At 40.8% G+C, this 21,102-nt stretch overlaps 1 protein-coding gene across 1 annotated transcript in view; it reads left to right on the forward strand.

Moving 5' to 3' along the window:
• Positions 1-21,102, forward strand: part of COL12A1 (collagen type XII alpha 1 chain) — a 136,896-nt gene that overhangs the window by 29,080 nt on the left and 86,714 nt on the right. The window contains 4 exon segments of the mRNA XM_054024531.1: positions 995-1,267; positions 3,072-3,344; positions 10,572-10,844; positions 12,589-12,861. Of these exon segments, the coding sequence (XP_053880506.1) occupies positions 995-1,267; positions 3,072-3,344; positions 10,572-10,844; positions 12,589-12,861 (1,092 nt within the window).

Here is a 21,102-nt window from a genome sequence, read left to right on the forward strand (position 1 = left end):
ATTAACCGGGACAACTTTAAGTGATGAGTTACTGTACTGTGGAAGTCAGTATTTTTGAGTGGTACTTAAAGTGTCTCATAGGAGACTTTTCCATAGGGAACCATATGTGCTCCTGTGCCTATGCATCTGACAAAGTGGGCATTCACCCACGAAAGCTTATGCTCCAATACATCTGTTAGTCTTAAAGGTGCCACAGGACTCTCTGTTGCTTTTTACAGATCCAGACTAACATGGCTACCCCTCTGATTCTATGCACAAATGGTTACCACAAAAATAATTTTGCACTGTTACCTCACATTTTCATTGCTTTTATAAATTTTGTGCATCAACCTGAAAGTTATTTTAATGTAGTTTCTGTGCCATATAATATACATACCAATAAAAGATGTGCATGGTGACTTACGGAAGCAAATTGTTCTTCCTTGTCTCTGTTTTTTTCTTTCTGTTTTTCGTTTGTTTTTGTTTTGTTTTTTGTTACTGATAGTCTTAAACTGATTCCATAAGGGCCTATTTACATGCTTAAAATTAAGCACATGCCCAAGTGATTTGCTGGATCAGTGTCAGAGTGCTCAGCAAATTCCAGTATTGGGTCCTGAGTATTTGTAGTAGAAAGTGAGAACTGAGAGTTCACAGGCTACACCTTAATGGACAACTGTGTCCATGGGAAATGGGCAAAAAATGTTATCATGGTTCAAAAAGTTGGACTATATCACGAATGTTTATTATATCATGGTAATTTCAAAAAACACTTTAAAATAACAAAAAAGCACTAATTTGTCTCATGGAATAACTTCTTGTGAAGTTATATTTAAAAAATTCCCTTCAGGTCTTAGATCAATGCTCTGGACTAAATCCTGGAATTTCCTGAGCAGTCTGGAACTGATCCAGCAAATCACTTAAGCGTGTATGCTATCTCTCTTATAATGATCTTAAAAGAAAGAAAGAAACGAGGCTTGTTTCATGATATGCTTTCAATATCTTTTAACATGTATAGTCCTAGGGACTCCAAGAAATCTGAGAGTTTCTGATGCTACAATATCCACAATGAAGTTATCTTGGAGTGCAGCACCTGGAAAAGTACAGCGATACCTTGTAACATATACTCCAGTGGCTGGAGGTGATACCAAGGAGGTAACCACAAGGGGTGATACAACCACTACAGTGCTGAGAGATTTAGAACACGGCACCAGATATGCACTATCTGTGACTGCCTTATATGCATCTGGAGCAGGGGACACCCTCCCTGGGCAAGGAGAAACACTTGAAGGTAATTATTTTTAGATAGTATATAATCATTCATTTATTTGGTTACATTTTAAGTGCTTTAAATTGCACCATGTTCCTGAAGTTTCTACAGAAGTAAAACTCTGAATAAAAAATATGCCTAAGAACCTCCCTTCTTCCCTTTGTGACCATCCTTGTAAATCAAGCACAGTTGTCATCCCTCTACTCACAGCACAAGGACTATCTAAGGCTAGCATCCACTAGAGAGGACAGGTAGAGGTGGGGAATGTTCACTGGACAGGAGGATCCCACTATGCCTCCTGGAAAAGTGTGTTGCATTGGTAAAATATCCTCTGGGCTCCTGGAAGCTTTGGACTAAATGACTTGCACAGCTGGGGCTGTGCGCCTCCAAACCAACCTCAGTATAGGTCTCTGCCTTACAGGATGCAGCTGGCTGTGAACTCGGGAACAGTTTGGCGACAGATCATTTTTATTATCTTGGTGTTAAAAAGTCTTGTCCGATTGAAAACATGGGCGGAGCTTTAACCTGTATTGAAACTCTGGTTGGAAATGACGTTTACTCTAAATGTAAGACATTCAGGGTCACATAAAATGAGCAACAGATAGCCTATGCATAGAGAGAATGGACCACAGCTGTTTGTGACCAATAAGAGCTAAAGCCTGGAAATAAATGCTAACAGAACCCTGGCAGGAATAAGCAGGAGACATAGGTTTCCTTATATGGATGGTAGGATGATGTCTCTCTGCCTTGCTGTGGAGAACTTACCAGATGTAGATGCTGCTACTTGCTGTCTGAACATTCTCATTGTCATCCAATAATTGTCAATGGGTGGGACAACTTTGCCACTAGGCTTTGAAAGGAAACGTGGCTATGTTCTGTGCTGGTCAGGGGTGTATCTTGATGTCCCTAGGAGGTAAAATAACAGCAAATGAATGTAGTTCACATCCATAAAATAAACTAAAAGGGAATTGTTAATCTCACCCTTGAATATGTTAAGGGCTTACTTCTCATTTACATTTGGTCCCTTTTACACTGTGAGAGCAGTATGAAGGGCTCTTAAGGCAGATGAAAATAGGGCCCTGAAACAAGGACTTCCCAGAAATGCTGTGAGATAAGGTTCCAAATACTGAGAGGAGTATGGAAAACACAGCAGAAACCGAAATGTAAACTACATAGTCACCAGAAGATCAAAGTTTAATCTCAGAAGTAAAAGGGGGCTAAGGAGTTTAGATTACCGTTCTGTTTGTATATCACCTAGCAACAAAGGGCCTCAATTCTGAGTCAGGCCTTTGTGCACTACCGCAATGTAAATGAATAAGGATAAGAAGAATATGAAAAAGAAACTGGTTGAGGTTTAGAATTTAAGAATTTCAAATTGATAAATGGGCCTTATCTCAGGGGTGGTTTTATATAAAAGCACCCAGCCCAAAATTTAAGATCACTGTTTTGCCAGTGTAGGAACAAAAGGAAAGGAGTAAATGTGACCAATGTAATAAATCTCACTAATGTAATAAATAAATGGGTTTTTTTTTGTGCCCCATTCATTCTGGAGCCCATTGAGAAGTTTAAGTGATTTTCAGTTCAAGAGTACTCAGTAAATTCCAGAATTGACCCCTGAGGAGTTGTTGTAAAAAGTGAGAATTTAGAGTCCACAGGCTACATTCTAACAGACGTGTGCACCCCAGGGAGATGGGGAAGGGAGCATGTTATCATGATGGTACTAAAAGCTTTACTATATCATGAATGTTCAAAAGTGATTTATCAAAATTAAGTATTATATCATAGTAATTTCAAAAACACTTTCAACATCTTTTCACATGTATAGCCCGAGGAAGTCCAAGAAATCTGAGAGTTTCTGATGCTACAACATCCACAATGAAGTTATCTTGGAGTGCAGCACCTGGCAAAGTAGAGTGGTACCGTATAACGTATACCCCAGTGGCCGGAGGTGAAGCCAAGGAGGTAACCATAAGGGGTGATACTACCACTACAGTGCTGAGAGATTTAGAACAAGGCACCAGATATGCACTGTCCGTAACTGCCTTGTATGCGTCTGGACCAGGGGACGCCCTTCCCGGGCAAGGAGAAACACTTGAAGGTAATTATTTTTAGATAGTATATAAATATTCATTTATTTGGTTACGTTTTAGGTGCTTTAAATTGCACCATGTTCCTGAAGTTTCGACAGAAGTGAAAATATGAGTCATGCCTGTGTGCACTACTGCAACATAAATGAATAAGGATAAGAAGAATATGAAAAAGAAACTGGTTGTGATTTAGCTTTTAAGAATTTCAAATTGATAAACGGGCCTTATCTCCGGAGTGGTTTTATATAAAAGCACCCAGCCCAGATTTTAACATCACGGTTTTGACAGTGCAGGAACAAAAGGAAAAGAGTAAATGTGTCTAATGTAACAAAGATCTATAAGGATCGACATCGGGCACGTGCTCACTGAATGATACTGTATTTTATTTAAAATAGTAAATTGGAAATTTGAGGACATTTAGACAAAACCTATCCAGGTAAAGAAGGTAAGAATAAGAGCACAACAATTTTGGAGACAAAAAAAAGTATCTTTAGGAGCTAATACTAGAAGTGCACTTAAAATTAAGTCATGTTACCCATGAATTTAAGATGAAGATGGTAGGATGTAGCTGAAATATTACGTAAGTCACATCAGCTTCTGAAATGAGGTGAAAATGTAACTAGCAGCATACTTGGATGGTTTGTCTATCCTCTTGGTGCAAAAATTGGCACAGACATTAATTACTGGTGAAATCAATGCCTCCCTGCGCCTCTGGTGCCCACCATCAAAATAAATAAGGTCTTTGCTATCTGGGTTTAATGTTTGGAAAAGCATTTCAAATCCCTGATCATTACAAAGAAATAAAGTGGTTAGTCCAAGGAGGGAAGGTTGAGAAATAATAAGAAAAATAAATGAGGCAATTGAGAAAAGGTAAAGCTAATGAAACAAGGGTGGATAAAAGAATCTAAAAATGTATCTCCTGCTACTGTTTAGTCATGGTGGAAGGAAAAAGGAAAAATCCAAACTTTCTTGTGATTCCATGGAATTCTAATGTATAGGCAATAGGGGCCTTTGGATACATCTACACTGGAATAAAAGACCCACTGTTGGCCTGGGTAAACTGAGTTGTGCTTGCAGGTCTCGAGCTACGGGGCTAAAAATTGCTGCCCCCTCAAGGGATCCCCAAATTTGAGTTCTAGCCTGAGCTCAAACGTTTACAAAGTTGCTTTACAGCCCTGCAGCCTGAGCCTCGCTAGCCCGGGTCAGCTGATCTGGGCCAACCGCGGGTCTTCGCTGTGTAGACGTAGTGACTTAAGGCAGCAGCTTCTTTTTCTTGAGGTCTCTCCAAAGTATATTGTTGCATTTACTAATCCCACTTCCCTGTTCTTTCAAATCTGTCCTTTTCCTCCCCATTGCAACACATAAATGTTCTACAGTGTGTTGAGGCTTGTGGGACAGACTTGTCCTTTTTAGGCATCTCCCTGAGGAAACCCCCCACAAAACATTCAGTTGCTGTTCTAGTTGCAGTCCTTGTTCACCATTTGGATCACTTCCTCTTTTTCCTTCTCTTTCCTTTTATCTTTCCCGGGACTTGGTCTGCACTTGCCCCATCTTCTCTTCACTAAAAAAATTGAGGGGCAAAGTTTTTCAAAGAACTCCAGATAATCTCAGCTATATAAAATGTTTACATAGCTATCTGATCCAGTCCAAGGATAAACACATTCCAGAGGCCCAGTGTTTTATAAACTGTTCAAAGATGGTCGAGAAGGAAGAATTTAGCACACGAGAAATTAGAAATGGAGGGCAATATTCCATACTATGGAAGTCAAGTATCAGAGGGGTAGCCGTGTTAAGGGACCCTCTGTTGCTTCATACTATGGAAGTTATTCCTGTGTAGGGGACATGGATTTCTTCCATACTGTTTTGTTGGGGATGGGGTGGGGAGGTGTCTTCCCCCATCCCATGGAATAAGGAGGGTTTTTTCATGCCCCTTTCATATTGCAATCCATTGACATGCTTAAATGATTTGCTGGATCAGTTCAAGAGTGCTCAGCAAACTCCAGGATTGAACCCTGAGTCTTTGTAGTGGGAAGTCAGAACTTAGAGTCCACAGACTGCATCCTAACATACATGTGTGGCCATGGGAGATGGGGCAGGGAGCATGTTATCATGATGGTACCAAAAGCTTTACTATATCATGAATGTTCAAATGTGATTTATCCACTTATGGATCTGGGGCAAAATCTTAATTGAATCCACATGTTCCATAGAATCTCTATGTATAGAAATTTGATGCTCTAATAAGAATATTACATTAGGGATCTATTATCAATCGCCTGACCAGGACAGTGATAGTGATGATGAAATGCTAAGGGAAATTAGAGAGGCTATCAAAATTAAGAACTCAGTAATAGTGGGGGATTTCAATTATCCCCATATTGACTGGGAACATTTCACTTCAGGACGAAATGAAGAGATAAAATTTCTCGATACTTTAAATGACTGCTTCATGGGGCAGCTGGTAGGGGAACCCACAAGGGGAGAGGCAACTCTCGATTTAGTCCTGAGTGGAGCGCAGAAGCTGGTCCAAGAGGTAACTATAACAGGACCGCTTGGAAATAGTGACCATAATACAATAGCATTCAACATCCCTGTGGTGGGAAGAACATCTCAACAGCCCAACACTGTGGCATTTAATTTCAAAAGGGGGAACTAAGCAAAAATGAGGGGGTTAGTTAAACAGAAGTTAAAAGGTACAGTGACTAAAGTGAAATCCCTGCAAGCTGCATGGGCGCTTTTTAAAGACACCATAATAGAGGCCCAACTTCAATGTATACCCCAAATTAAGAAACACAGTAAGAGAACTAAAAAAGAGCCACCGTGGCTTAACAACCATGTAAAAGAAGCAGTGAGAGATAAAAAGACTTCCTTTAAAAAGTGGAAGTCAAATCCTAGTGAGGCAAATAGAAAGGAGCATAAACACTGCCAAATTAAGTGCAAGAATGTAATAAGACAAGCCAAAGAGGAGTTTGAAGAACGGCTAGCAAAAAACTCAAAAGGTAATAACAAAATATTTTTTAAGTACATCAGAAGCAGGAAGCTTGCTAAACAACCAGTGGGGCCCCTTGATGATTGAGGTACAAAAGGAGCGCTTAAAGACGATAAAGTCATTGCGGAGAAACTGAATGGATTCTTTGCTTCAGTCTTCACGGCTGAGGATGTTAGGGAGATTCCCAAACCTGAGCCGGCTTTTGTAGGTGACAAATTGGAGGAATTATCACAGATTGGGGTGTCACTAGAGGAGGTTTTGGAATTAATTGATAAACTTAACATTAACATGTCACCGGGACCAGATGGCATTCACCCAAGAGTTCTGAAAGAACTCAAATGTGAAGTTGCGGAACTATTAACTAAGGTTTGTAACCTGTCCGTTAAATCGGCTACTGTACCCAGTGACTGGAAGTTAGCTAATGTAACGCCAATATTTAAAAAGGGCTCTAGAGGTGATTCTGGCAATTACAGACTGGTAAGTCTAACGTCGGTACCGGGCAAATTAGTTGAAACAATAGTTAAGAATAAAATTGTCAGACACATAGAAAAACATAAACTGTTGAGCAATAGTCAACATGGTTTCTGTAAAGGGAAATTGTGTCTTACTAATCTATTAGAGTTCTTTGAAGGGGTCAGCAAACATGTGGACAAGGAGGATCCAGTGGACATAGTGTACTTAGATTTCCAGAAAGCCTTTGACAAGGTCCCTCACCAAAGGCTCTTATGTAAATTAAGCTGTCATGGGATAAAAGGGAAGGTCCTTTCATGGATTGAGAACAGGCTAAAAGACAGGGAACAGAGGGTAGGAATTAATGGTAAATTCTCAGAATGGAGAGGGGTAACTAGTGGTGTTCCCCAAGGGTCAGTCCTTGGACCGATCCTATTCAACTTATTCATAAATGATCTGGAGAAAGGGGTAAGCAGTGAGGTGGCAAAGTTTGCAAATGATACTAAACTGCTCAAGATAGTTAAGACCAAAGCAGACTGTGAAGAACTGCAAAAAGATCTCACAAAATTAAGTGATTGGACAACAAAATGGCAAATGAAATTTAATGTGGATAAATGTAAAGAATGCACATTGGAAAAAATAACCCCAGCTATACATACAATATGATGGGGGCTAATTTAGCTACAACAAGTCAGGAAAAAGATCTTGGAGTCATCGTGGATAGTTCTCTGAAGATGTCCACGCGGTGTGCAGAGGCAATCAAAAAAGCAAACAGGATGTTAGGAATCATTAAAAAGGGGATAGAGCATAAGACTGAGAATATATTATTGCCCTTATATAAATCAATGGTACGCCCACATCTCGAATACTGCATTCAGATGTGGTCTCCTCATCTCAAAAAAGATATATTGGCACTAGAAAAGGTTCAGAAAAGGGCAACTAAAATGATTAGGGGTTTGGAACGGGTCCCATATGAGGAGAGATTAAAGAGGCTAGGACTCTTCAGCTTGGAAAAGAGGAGACTAAGGGGGGATATGATAGAGGTATATAAAATCATGAATGATGTGGAGAAAGTGGATAAGGAAAAGTTATTTACTTATTCCCATAATACAAGAACATGGGGTCACCAAATGAAATTAATAGGCAGCAGGTTTAAAACAAATAAAAGGAAATTCTTCTTCACGCAGCGCACAGTCAACTTGTGGAACTCCTTACCTGAGGAAGTTATGAAGGCTAGGACTATAACAGCGTTTAAAAGAGAACTGGATAAATTCATGGTGGTTAAGTCCATTAATGGCTATTAGCCACGATGGTTAAGGAATGGTGTCCCTAGACTCTGTTTGTCAGAGGATGGAGATGGATGGCAGAAGAGAGATCACTTGATCATTGCCTGTTAGGTTCACTCCCTCTGGGGCACCTGGCATTGGCCACTGTCGATAGACAGGATACTGGGCTAGATGGACCTTTGGTCTGATGCGGTTCTTATGTTCTTATCAAAATTAAGGGGGGAGGGCTAGCTCAGTGGTTTGAGCATTGGCCTGCTAAACCCAGGGTTGTGAGTTTAATCCTTGAGGGGGCCTCTTATGGATCTGGGGCAAAATCAGTACTTGGTCCTGCTAGTGAATGCAGGGGGCTGGATTTGATGACCTTTCAGGGTCCCTTCCAGTTCTATGAGATCAATATAAGTATTATATCATGGTAGTTTCAAAAACACTTAAAAAATATCCTAAAGCACTAATTTACATTAGGGAATAACTTCTTGTAAAGTTGTATTTAAAAAATTCCTTTCCTTGAAAATTTGTGGATATTTAGACAAAACCTTTCCAGGTAAAGAAGATAAGAATAAGAGCACAACAGTTTTGGAGACAAATGAAAATATCTTTTGGAGCTAAGACTAAAAGTGCACTTAAAATTAGGTCATGTTACCCATGAATTTAAGACGAAGATGGTAGGATGTAGCTGAAATATTGCATAAATCATATCAGCTTCTGAAATGAGGTGAACATGTAATTAGCGGCATACTTGGATGGCTTGACTATCAACTTGGTGCTAAAATTGGCACAGACATTAACTCCGGCAGAAATCTATGCCTCTCCAAGGTGCCTCCCCTACCCACTATCAAAATAAATAAGGTCTTTGCTATCTGGGTTTAATGTTTGGAATAATGTTTCAAATGTGTTTTTTTTCCCCTGATCAGTACCAAGAAATAGAATGGTTAGTCCATGGAGGGAAGATTGAGAAATAATAAGAAAAATATATAAGGCAATTGAGAAAAGGTAAAGCTAGCGAAACAAGAGAGGATAAAAATATCTAAAAATGTATCTCCTGCTACTGTTTAGTCATGGTGGAAGGAAACAAAAGGAAAATGCAAACTCTCCAGTGACTCCATGGAATTCTAATGAATAGGGCCCTTTGGGAACATCTATACTGGAAAAAAAGACCCACGGCTGGCCTGGGTCAACTGAGTTTGGCTCGCAGGTCTCGAGCTACGGGGCTAAAAATTGCTGCCCCCTCAAGGGATCCCCAAATTTGAGCTCTCGCCTGAGCGCAAACATTTACAAAGTTGCTTTACAGCCCTGCAGCCTGAGCCCCGGTAGTCCAAGTCAGCTGATCTGGGCCAACCGCGGGTGTTTGATTGCTGTGTAGACGTAGTGACTTAAGGCAGCACCTTCTTTTTCTTGAGGTCTCTCCAAAGTATATTGTTGCATTTACTAATCCCACTTCCCTGTTCTTTCAAATCTGTCCTTTTCCTCCCCATTGCAACACATAAATGTTCTACAGTGTGTTGAGGCTTGTGGGACAGGCTTGTCCTTTTTAGGAGTCTCCCTGAGGAAACCCCCCACAAAACATTCAGTCGCTGTGCTAGTTGAAGTCCTTGTTCCAATTTGGGATCTCTTCCTGTTTTCCCTTCCCTTCCCTTTTATCTTTCCCAGGACTTGGTCTGCACTTGCCCCATCTTTTCTTTACTAAAAAAATTGAGGTGCAAAGTTTTCCATAGAACTCCAGATAATCTCGGCTATATAAAATGTTTGCATAGCTATCTGATCCAGTCCAAGGATAAACACATTCCAGAGGCCCAGTGTTTTATAAACTGTTCAAAGATGGTCGAGAAGGAAGAATTTAGCACATGAGAAATTAGAAATGGAGGGCAATATTCCATACTATGTAAGTTATTTCTGTGTAGGGGACATGGATTTCTTCCTTACGGTTTTGTTGGGGATGGGATGGGGAGGTGTCTTCATGGAGGGGTCTTCACCCCATGGAATAAGCACGTGTTTTTTGTGCTCCATTCATACTGCAGCCCATTGACATGCTTAAGTGATTTGCTGGATCAGATCAAAAGTGCTCAGCAAATTCCAGGATTGAGCCTGAGTCTTTGTAGTAGGAAGTCAAAACTTAGAGTCCTCAGGCTACACCTTAATGGATATGTGTATTCACGGGAGATGGGGAAGGACGCATGTTATCATGATGGTACCAAAAGCTTTACTATATCATGGATGTTCAGTAGAGTTTTATCAAAATTAAGTATTATATCATGGTAGTTTCAAAAACACTTAAAAAATATCCAAAAGTTCTAATTTACGTTAGGGAATAACTTCTTGTGAAGTTATATTTAAAAAATTCCTTTCAGGTCTTAGATCAGTGCTCTGGACTGAATCCTGGAATTTGCTGAGCAGTCTGGAACTGATCCAGGAAATCACTTAAGCATGTATGCTATCTCTCTTATAATGATCTTAAAAGAAAGAAAGAAATGAGGCTTGTTTTATGATATGCTTTCAATGTCTTTTCACATGTATAGCCCGAGGAAGTCCAAGAAATTTGAGAGTTTCTGATGCTACAACATCCACAATGAAGTTATCTTGGAGTGCAGCACCTGGCAAAGTACAGCGGTACCGTATAACGTATACTCCAGTGGCTGGAGGTGATACCAAGGAGGTAACCACAAGGGGTGATACAACCACTACAGTGCTGAGAGATTTAGAACAAGGCACCAGGTATGCACTGTCCGTGACTGCCTTTTATGCATCTGGACCAGGGGACGCCCTCCCTGGGCAAGGAGAAACACTTGAAGGTAATTATTGATGCATATTATATAATCATTCATTTATTTATTTATATGTGCCTCCCTGCTGCTCTGGCGCCCCACCATCAAAATAAATAAGGTCTTTGCTATCTGGGTTTAATGTTTGGAAAAGCATTTCAAATCCCTGATCATTACAAAGAAATAAAGTGGTTAGTCCAAGGAGGGAAGGTTGAGAAATAATAAGAAAAATAAATGAGGCAATTGAGAAAAGGTAAAGCTAACGAAACAAGAGTGGATAAAATAATCTAAAAATGTGATCTCCTGTTCTTGTTTAGTCATGATGGAAGGAAACAAAAGGAAAAATCCAAACTTTCCCATGATTCCATGGAATTCTAATGTATAGGCAATAGGGCCCTTTGGGTACATCTACACTGGAATAAAAGACCCACTGTTGGCCTGGGTCAACTGAGTTGGGCTCGCAGGTCTCGAGATACGGGGCTAAAAATTGTCATCCCCTCATGGGATCCCAGAATTTGAGCTCCAGCCCGAGCCCAAATGTTTACAAAGGGGTTTTACAGCCCTGCAGACTGAGCCTCGCTAGCCCGGGTCAGCTGATCTGGGCCAGCCGCAGGTGTTCGCTGTGTAGACGTAGTGACTTAAGGCAACAGCTTCTTTTTCTTGAGGTCTCTCCAAAGTATATTGTTGCATTTACTAATCCCACTTCCCTGTTCTTTCAAATCTGTCCTTTTCCTCCCCATTGCAACACATAAATGTTCTACAGTGTGTTGAGGCTTGTGGGACAGGCTTGTCCTTTTTAGGAGTCTCCCTGAGGAAACCCCCCACAAAACATTCAGTCGCTGTGCTAGTTGAAGTCCTTGTTCACCATTTGGGATCTCTTCCTGTTTTCCCTTCCCTTCCCTTTTATCTTTCCCAGGACTTGGTCTGCACTTGCCGCATCTTTTCTTTAATAAAAAAATTGAGGTGCAAAGTTTTCCATAGAACTCCAGATAATCTCGGCTATATAAAATGTTTGCATAGCTATCTGATCCAGTCCAAGGATAAACACATTCCAGTGTTTTATAAACTGTTCAAAGATGGTCGAGAAGGAAGAATTTAGCACATGAGAAATTAGAAATGGAGGGCAATATTCCATACTATGGAAGTTATTCCTGTGTAGGGGACATGGATTTCTTCCTTACGGTTTTGTTGGGGATGGGATGGGGAGGTGTCTTCATGGAGGGGTCTTCACCCCATGGAATAAGCACGTGTTTTTTGTGCTCCATTCATACTGCAGCCCATTGACATGCTTAAGTGATTTGCTGGATCAGATCAAAAGTGCTCAGCAAATTCCAGGATTGAGCCTGAGTCTTTGTAGTAGGAAGTCAAAACTTAGAGTCCTCAGGCTACACCTTAATGGATATGTGTATTCACGGGAGATGGGGAAGGACGCATGTTATCATGATGGTACCAAAAGCTTTACTATATCATGGATGTTCAGTAGAGTTTTATCAAAATTAAGTATTATATCATGGTAGTTTCAAAAACACTTAAAAAATATCCAAAAGTTCTAATTTACGTTAGGGAATAACTTCTTGTGAAGTTATATTTAAAAAATTCCTTTCAGGTCTTAGATCAGTGCTCTGGACTGAATCCTGGAATTTGCTGAGCAGTCTGGAACTGATCCAGGAAATCACTTAAGCATGTATGCTATCTCTCTTATAATGATCTTAAAAGAAAGAAAGAAATGAGGCTTGTTTTATGATATGCTTTCAATGTCTTTTCACATGTATAGCCCGAGGAAGTCCAAGAAATTTGAGAGTTTCTGATGCTACAACATCCACAATGAAGTTATCTTGGAGTGCAGCACCTGGCAAAGTACAGCGGTACCGTATAACGTATACTCCAGTGGCTGGAGGTGATACCAAGGAGGTAACCACAAGGGGTGATACAACCACTACAGTGCTGAGAGATTTAGAACAAGGCACCAGGTATGCACTGTCCGTGACTGCCTTTTATGCATCTGGACCAGGGGACGCCCTCCCTGGGCAAGGAGAAACACTTGAAGGTAATTATTGATGCATATTATATAATCATTCATTTATTTATTTATATGTGCCTCCCTGCTGCTCTGGCGCCCCACCATCAAAATAAATAAGGTCTTTGCTATCTGGGTTTAATGTTTGGAAAAGCATTTCAAATCCCTGATCATTACAAAGAAATAAAGTGGTTAGTCCAAGGAGGGAAGGTTGAGAAATAATAAGAAAAATAAATGAGGCAATTGAGAAAAGGTAAAGCTTGTCCTTTCTAGGAGTCTCCCTGAGGAAAAAATACCCTCAAAAACATTCAGTTGCTGTGCTAGTTGCAGTCCTTGTTTACCATTTGGATCTCTTCCTGTTTTCCCTTCCCTTTCCTTTTATCTTTCCCAGGACTTGGTCTGCACTGGCCTCATCTTTTCTCCTTCTAAAAGAGTTCAGGTGCAAAGCTTTTCAAAGAACTCCAGTTAATCTCAGCTATAAAAAATGTTTGCATAGCTATCTGATCCAGTCCAAGGATAAACACATTCCAGAGGCCCAGTGTTTTATAAACTGTTCAAAGACAGTAGAGAAGGAAGAAGTAAGCACATGGGAAATTAGAAATGGAGGGCCATATTCCATTCTATGGAATTTATTCCTGTTTAGGGGACATGGATTTCTTCCTTACTGTTTTGTTGGGGATGGGGTGGGGAGGTGGTTTCCCTACCCCATGGAATAAGCAGGTTTTTTTCGTGCCCCATTCATACAGATCTGAGAAGGTTGACAGTAGTCCCAGGGCTGTTTTTAGAGCACAGGTCTTCAGCCTCTTTCATCCATTGTCTGAGTGCACCCGTTGGTGAGGAGTAACAGTCAGAGGAAAGTTTGTGGAGGATAAAAATGCTTAAACTGCATCAGCCCTTGACTGGATAGCTGCAGGCTCCAGAGGTGAGAATGCTGCAGAAGTTGCTCCATACTCATCCTCTCTCTAAAATATATGGGCCTGACACCACAAAGCTCTGGTTGGATGGCACTGGTAGGTTTGAAAGGGGTGAGCCATCCCTCTTTCCCCAGCCAGGATCTGACTGCTTTGGCTTCCCTTCAACTCACAGAAGTGGCTGGTAGAAGTTTTCCCTTACCAGTAGCTAAGTAGAATTGTATTGAATTTTAAATGCAACAGAAATGAAACTGCAAAAAGGAAAAGAAAATTAAACCAACCACAGAATTCAGCTAGTGAAACAGGATGTGTGGCAGTGGAGGCACCTAAGCAGGGCCATCTTGTTTTTCATGCAACACTAACAGTATTCTTCATTATTAATGGTGATTATAACAGGATGAGGTTCCTTCTCACCTATCTTCCTCTGCCTACGCAGACCATGTGGATACTCTTTGCTTGTAAACACCATATGTGGCTTATTTACAGTGTTTCCCAACCATTTTCACAGCATTGTGCAACACCTGATCTACAATAGCATATCACCCTCAGCCCTTAGACCAAGGGTAGGAGAGGTTGGAGATCTCGCCCTCAGAGATCTCTCGTGGGACTGACTCTGAGAGCCTGCCTCTTTCTGGTTCTTTCTCCACCCTGGCACTTCCTTTCGGTGTCTTTTCTACGTTCTGGGCTAATGTGTTAATTAGCCTTGTAGCTCTATCCAGCTTGTTCCCAATCTCTCAGTTAGGCACAGCTATCATTGTCAGATTTACTCCCAGGAAACTAATAGCAGTTGCAGTGACTGGAGAGCTACGTCTGCTGCTGTTCCCTAACTCTCTGTCCCAGTGACACAACACAAATCACAAGTTGACATACAGACGAGACTTAAGAAAACCCGCAGAAAGATTCCCCCAGCAACACACTGAGTTGTCCATTTTATTTTGTTACATCAACTCAGCCAAAACCACGTCATACCCCAGAAATAGGATATAATGGTGAACACAGTGAGGGTGGGGAGTGGAAATCCAGTCGATAGCTAACAATCAACTGTTTCTGAGAGCTACTGTTTTTCTAATCTGTTTTCCCCTGGGAAAGGGGGTGGTAAGAGCAGGCCTGGCAAGAGTTTCCTTTTCTGCCCAGAGGCATATTGTCAGATAACAAGAACATACTGTACACAGGCTGTTTAATAGCTTAACTTGAACAGATAATAGTTTGCAGTTTTTAAAAAAAAACAAATTTCTCTCTAGGTCAGGCAATCTATACAGGTACGTTTAGTCCTAATCTATGTCTTCATGCTTTGGAAGATGAAAATCTATTTTATGAGCACCCTGTTGCTGGAAGCTAGGATTTTTGAGAACTGCCTTAAGGATATCACAGCTACTGCTGGTGAGGGTGAATGCATCAGGCGTCTAAAGCAGAGGAGTTCATTTGAAATATGATCTTGAGAGCAATGTCACCAAAAAAAGCATTCATAGTTGTTTATCAGAACAAGATACAATGGGCCCCATTCTGATCTTGCTTGCACCACAGTAATTCAAGAGCAACTCCACTTATGTTAGAGACATTACTGGGCCAGAATCTCTGCAGGTGTAAACTGACATAACTCGATTGAAGTAAATGAGCTGTGCCAGGTTTTACGCCAGGAGAGGGTTCAGCCCATCATGCTTTAAACCTCAGTGAAGCTGAGATCAGAATCTGACCCAATACTTATAATGTAGATTAGTGTAATGTAAATAACAAGAACTGCATATTTTACTATACTCAGGAGATATTCTTTATTGGGGATTAAATAATGGTCTTTCCCCCCTTAGTATGAAAGTCTTTCCATTTAAATGTTATACAGCCCAGTTCTGCCATTTCTTTTAATGCTGTGAGAATTGGGATGTGAGGATTCATCATATTTGATTCACTTTCTAGTTTCAGGGACTCTTCTGCTGTATCCATTTCTCAGAGCTTGGCTTTTTTTTTGGCCAGGAAATGAATAGTGGTTTCTTAGTAGGTATATGTTATTGTTTTTTTGCTGTTTCTATAGCAACATAAGAATGTTTTAGAAATGAATGACCTCCTACAGAGTGAATGGGGCTAACTCAAGTGACATTTCCTGACAATGAAGTTTTTAGCATATTATAGGAACTTTCCGTAATGTTTGAATTACGTAGTTCTTCTCCATATAGACTGAAACAAGGACTCAGTGTCTTTCAAAGAGATTTAGTGCTGTCTCATGCATTTTTTTCAATGATGCATTCCAAGATTTTTCACCCTGACATTTGCAAGTGACTTTTGATAACCATGGAGCAATCATTTGAATTTTCTTGTCTGGGGAAGTACACCATTTGCAGGAAAAAACAAATCCACTCAGAGGAAGTGATTAACTACATAAGAAAAATTGAACTGATTTTCTAAATATTATATATCAAATAGTTAACTAATTAGTTGCTGGGTAACTAATTAATTGCTGGAATAGATAGATCGGGTAGATTTTCAGGGGCTGATTCTGATCTCATATCAGTTTTATGCTGATGTAACTCTGGTGGACCAGATCCAGGGTTCCTTGATTCAGCCTCCTGTGCAAAAGAGCCAACAACCTGGCCTAAAAGGGCAAGTGAGGACTCTCCTTATGTAGAGGAATGCACCACTAGCAGAGAGCTGGCACAGGAAGCTCTGTTCTACCCCCTTCCAACTTCCCCGGCATAGCAGGTTATGTCACATGACAAGAGGTGTGGCCAGAGTGCTCTGCACGCCAACGTATTCAGCTGCATAATGGCCCCTAGGGAGACATTACCAGCCAACTTAAGTAGCTGTCCTATCTTTTGCCAGAGGCCAATTTGACCATCAGCAGGGCCTTGATCAGGAGTAGTATTAAGGTAGCTGTGTCCCATCCAACACACACACACACACACACACACGTCCTACTCTGAGATGAACTTGGCTGGATGTGAGGATCTGGCCTTCTGACTTCAGTGGAGATACTCGTGATTCACACTGTTGTAAACAAGAAAGGAATCAGGCTGTAAAAGTTCAGTGTGTGCACGGCATGAGGGCATTTGTTTCCTTAGTTGATTAAATTCTGACCGCTTAGGATATTGGCTCAGATCTAACTTACATTTAATCTAAGTGAAATTGGATCAGTGTGAGATTTACGGTTACATATTAATCTTGAAAACTAGCTGGAGTACATGTATAGAAAATGTATACGTTTGGGGACTGATAGATGTGTATATCTTCCACTGAAATCAGAGGGAATTGTGGGTATGTAACTGAGGACAGAATACGGGCATTTATTTTTTATGACTGTTAAGGTTTTTAGCCTTAGGCTATGTTCACACTATGAACTAGGGATGTGATTCCTTTGCTGGTGTATATATACTTGGGGTAGTTCTGATCAAGCTCAAGTAGGAGCAGCGGAGGCCCAGCCCAGCCGTACTGAGTACTGACCCATCGGTTTTAATTGGGCTTGTACTCGGCGTGGCTCAGCTGTGCCTCTGCTACAGCTACCCATGCTACTGCAGCTTTGCTGGTGTTTATACGCTCACCCCTAGCTAGTAGTGTAACTGTAGCCTTAACTGATTAAGTCATGTGTTCAGGAGCAAAAATGATTGCTGGAGAGCTCAGGAGACGAGCCAAGCAAGTGTAGGAAACTGACTTAAATCGGATATTGTGTCTCTGGCTCAGCATGATGGAAAACCTTGATATGAAAAGTGAAGACGTGCAGAGATTCAGGGCTGGAAGGAAGAGAACCTGTTTTATATCTAAGGGTCTGTCTATACTAAGTGAGGAAAAGTATCAGAGGGGTAGCCGTGTTAGTCTGGATCTGTAAAAAGCGATAAAGAGTCCTGTGGCACCTTATAGACTAACAGACGTACTGGAGTGAGGAAACTGTTGTAGAGACATTGAGAACTTGAGCCAAAGCCCGTTGAAGTCAAAATTGAACACCACAGAGCCTAGCACAGTTACTGGGGGCCGGGGCTTTTGGGTAATTTTCAAAGTCAGAGCACTTCATCATGTGATGGTGATACTGGGACTGGATGAAAAAGTGGAGCTGTGATGTATGGGGCATCCATTCCAAACAAGGGAGAAAACAGAGAGGACTATGCCGATTCTGTTGGCTGTGAGCCAAAGACCATCACCAGCCAATACAACCACCATCTGCTTCACCACCATGCCCTTACCCTATCTTATTGTGAATGGTCTTTCTACTTTCCTTGGCTATCCTGTTCTTGTAAGCAGCAGAGATACTAAGGTGTATGAGAATCCTTCTTGTTGGAGCATTTAGGCAGGGCTGGCTCTAGGTTTTTTGCTGCCCCAAGGAAAAAATTTGCCACCCCAAGAGTGCAACTTCCCAAGCAAAAAAACAAACAAACAAACAAAAACCCCCACAGGCGGCCGGAATGCTGGCCCTGGAATTGTGCCACCCCAAGTACGTGCTTGCTTTGCTGGTGTCTAGAGTCAGTCCTGCATTTAGCAATTAAGATTCTTGAACATTTAAACAGAAGATCAGAATAATTGCTCAGATACGTTAGTGATAGGCAGCAGTGCAAACCTCTATGACAGATAAATAGTAGGTAAGCAGATTTACTGTGTGATTTGCATACTTATACTTCTCAAACAAACTAAACATGGCTAATAGGTATAATTGGATGCCTACTAGCCATTACATTATACTGGTAATGTCACTGAACTTAAGTATATTTCTAAACTCCCAATGTAGCAGCTTAGTTAATGCTTAGCAGAATCTTAATAACTTAGGACTTTGCACCACTTTCTAAACACAGCTGCTTCTCTCCTCCACCTCCAGACCCATAGATACTCATGTGGTAGCTTCTTGTGAAAATATCTGCCTACAAACTTATACCTCACACATGAGGTGCAAATCAAATTAGTGTGTTATTTTAGATAAATGTTCTCAGTTGGAGTATAACATATTAAAAGTCTAATTTCCCTTAGTTGGTAAAATGCCTTGTCAGCAGTTTCCAGCTATTTGAAGTCAAATTTTTCCATTTAGGCCCGGCGGCTTGGTAAGAAGCCCAAAGTTTATTTTTATTCAACAAAAAGTGGTACTTTAGTTCCATATGATTTCTTTTTTCTTTCCAGAACTAACGTTTGTCGGTAGCTGGGCTTGATTACACTCCATTGCAAATAAATTTTCTTCTTCTGCTATTTAGTGGCACATATAATAATTTAATAATTGGTTTAAATATGCAATGATTGTTGCAGTGTCTACAACACATCATTAGCCATACTGTCCCAGTGTTATTTGCTGAGAATTGTGCTGTGGTAGCAGATAGTTTAATATTGAAATCATGTTGTGGCAGAGACTTGATTTGAAGTAGTCAATATAAAGTGACTTGTATATTTATATTACATTAAAATATGGAAAGAGAGGTTTGTATTGTGAAACATCTGTGCATTCTATCATATTGGGTTTTCCATAATATTTCCATTTGGATTATATTCAGATTTTTTTATTGAATGAAAAAGCCAAGGGTTGGGAGCAGAAACTTTAGAGTAGACAGAAAATTGGTGTAATTTACTTTTGAAGACAAATCTTTTTTCAGTCTTCCAGGAAAATTACTCTTTGGGGTCCAAATTCTGCCCTGACTTAATAGACTGAAATCAGTGAGTTTGCATGGAGTGTATATCAGGATGAATCTGGCTCTTTTAGCATACCAGGGTAAAGTTACACTGAAAGATGCAGTAGTGAGTTATTTTTCCTTATGACAATAAATCAACTGTAACAAAAAGCTGGATCTTAAAATGTTGTTTTTGAAATCAAGAGTGCCTCTGTGTGCGTGTCATATTTAGAGTGGCAGGCTAGAAGGATTGAAGGAATTTGTGTTTAAGTTTGGATGGAAAAAACAGTTGTCTCCAGAGAACGGTGATGAGATATCCGAGGGATCCTTGTCTGGATCACATACTAGCAATGGGTTCCAACCAAAATGGAATTATTCTTTCATTGATTCAGAATTAATGGGAGATCATGTTTATTTAATCCATTGATTATTGCTACAACAATATCATTCAAACCTTCAGCCTTTATACAAGTACTCCTACCAACTTCAATGGGATTAAGCTCCCTCCATGGATCTGAAGAAGTGTGTTTTTTACCCACGAAAGTTTATGCCCAAATAAATCTGTTAGTCTTTAAGGTGCCACCGCACTCCTCGTTGTTTTTGTGGATACAGACTAACACGGCTACCTCTCTGATATCCAATGGGATTGCGTGTGTCGGATCAGAGTTTAAATAAAGACAGATGCCTAGCAAGATTAAACCATGGTATATAAATTGGGACCAATCTGAAAACCCTTCCAGGCATAGTTCTGCACTGAAATCAGCTCACAATTATAAACTTCTCGCCTGATAGTATTTGCAAAGATGAGCCTGCTCTGTGGAGGTTGGATTAGGGTTGAAACTTCCCCCGCATTCAAAGAGGTTTGATTCTGGTACTATGGCTCTGGTCAATCTCAAATATATTATGTCACTGTGGGTAAAGCTTACCTGTGGTGCAGAGGGCTGGCTCAAGGCCCTCCTCACTGCTTAAGCCTAGAACAGAGATCGGTTTGGGGGAACCTCTTGCTAAGCAACTATTCAGGGGAGCCATTGCAGCCTTGCTCAATGCAGGAAGGCCTTTGGGAGATCAGTTAGGAATTCCACATAGAGTACACGTCGAAGTAGGCGCTGCATCTGTGTGTATAGGGATTTTTGTTTATAGCTACAACTTTGCCATTGCATAAAGAAAAAAAAAACTAGGGCTCTAGCCATTCCAGTAACATATTTTAGCTCACATTAATAACTGTACCCAGATGTCACATTGAACACAGCAAACTCCATAGACCTAATCCTCCAGGCTGTTTCATTAATTTTAAACCAGTGAGCTCTATTAAAGTCAACAGAGTTATATGGGCATGAAACTGGTGTATTAAAGTGAGCTTCAGACTTCTAGCTTACATCTTCTTGATTATACAGACTAAGGGTACATCTACACTACAGGGGGGAGTCGATTTAAGATACGCAAATTCAGCTACGTGAATAGCGTAGCTGAATTCGACGTATCGCAGCCGAATTACCCCGTTGTGAGGACGGCGGCAAAATCGACTTCTGCGGCTTTCTGTCGGCGGCGCTTACTACCACCTCCGCTGGTGGAGTAAGAGCGCCGATTCGGGGATCGATTGTCGCGTCCCGACGGGACGCGATAAATCGATCCCTGAGAGGTCGATTTCTACCTGCCGATTCAGGCGGGTAGTATAGACCTAGCCTAAGGAGCTGTTTAGTGCACTCCAAGAAATGTGAGGACAACCAGCTATGAAGAACAATACAACAGGAGTCTGGCAAAACTTAGTACAGAAAAGATAGTGCCTCCAGTCTACA

The sequence above is a fragment of the Malaclemys terrapin genome, chromosome 3, assembly GCF_027887155.1.
Source record: "Malaclemys terrapin pileata isolate rMalTer1 chromosome 3, rMalTer1.hap1, whole genome shotgun sequence".
NCBI lineage: Eukaryota > Metazoa > Chordata > Testudines > Emydidae > Malaclemys > Malaclemys terrapin.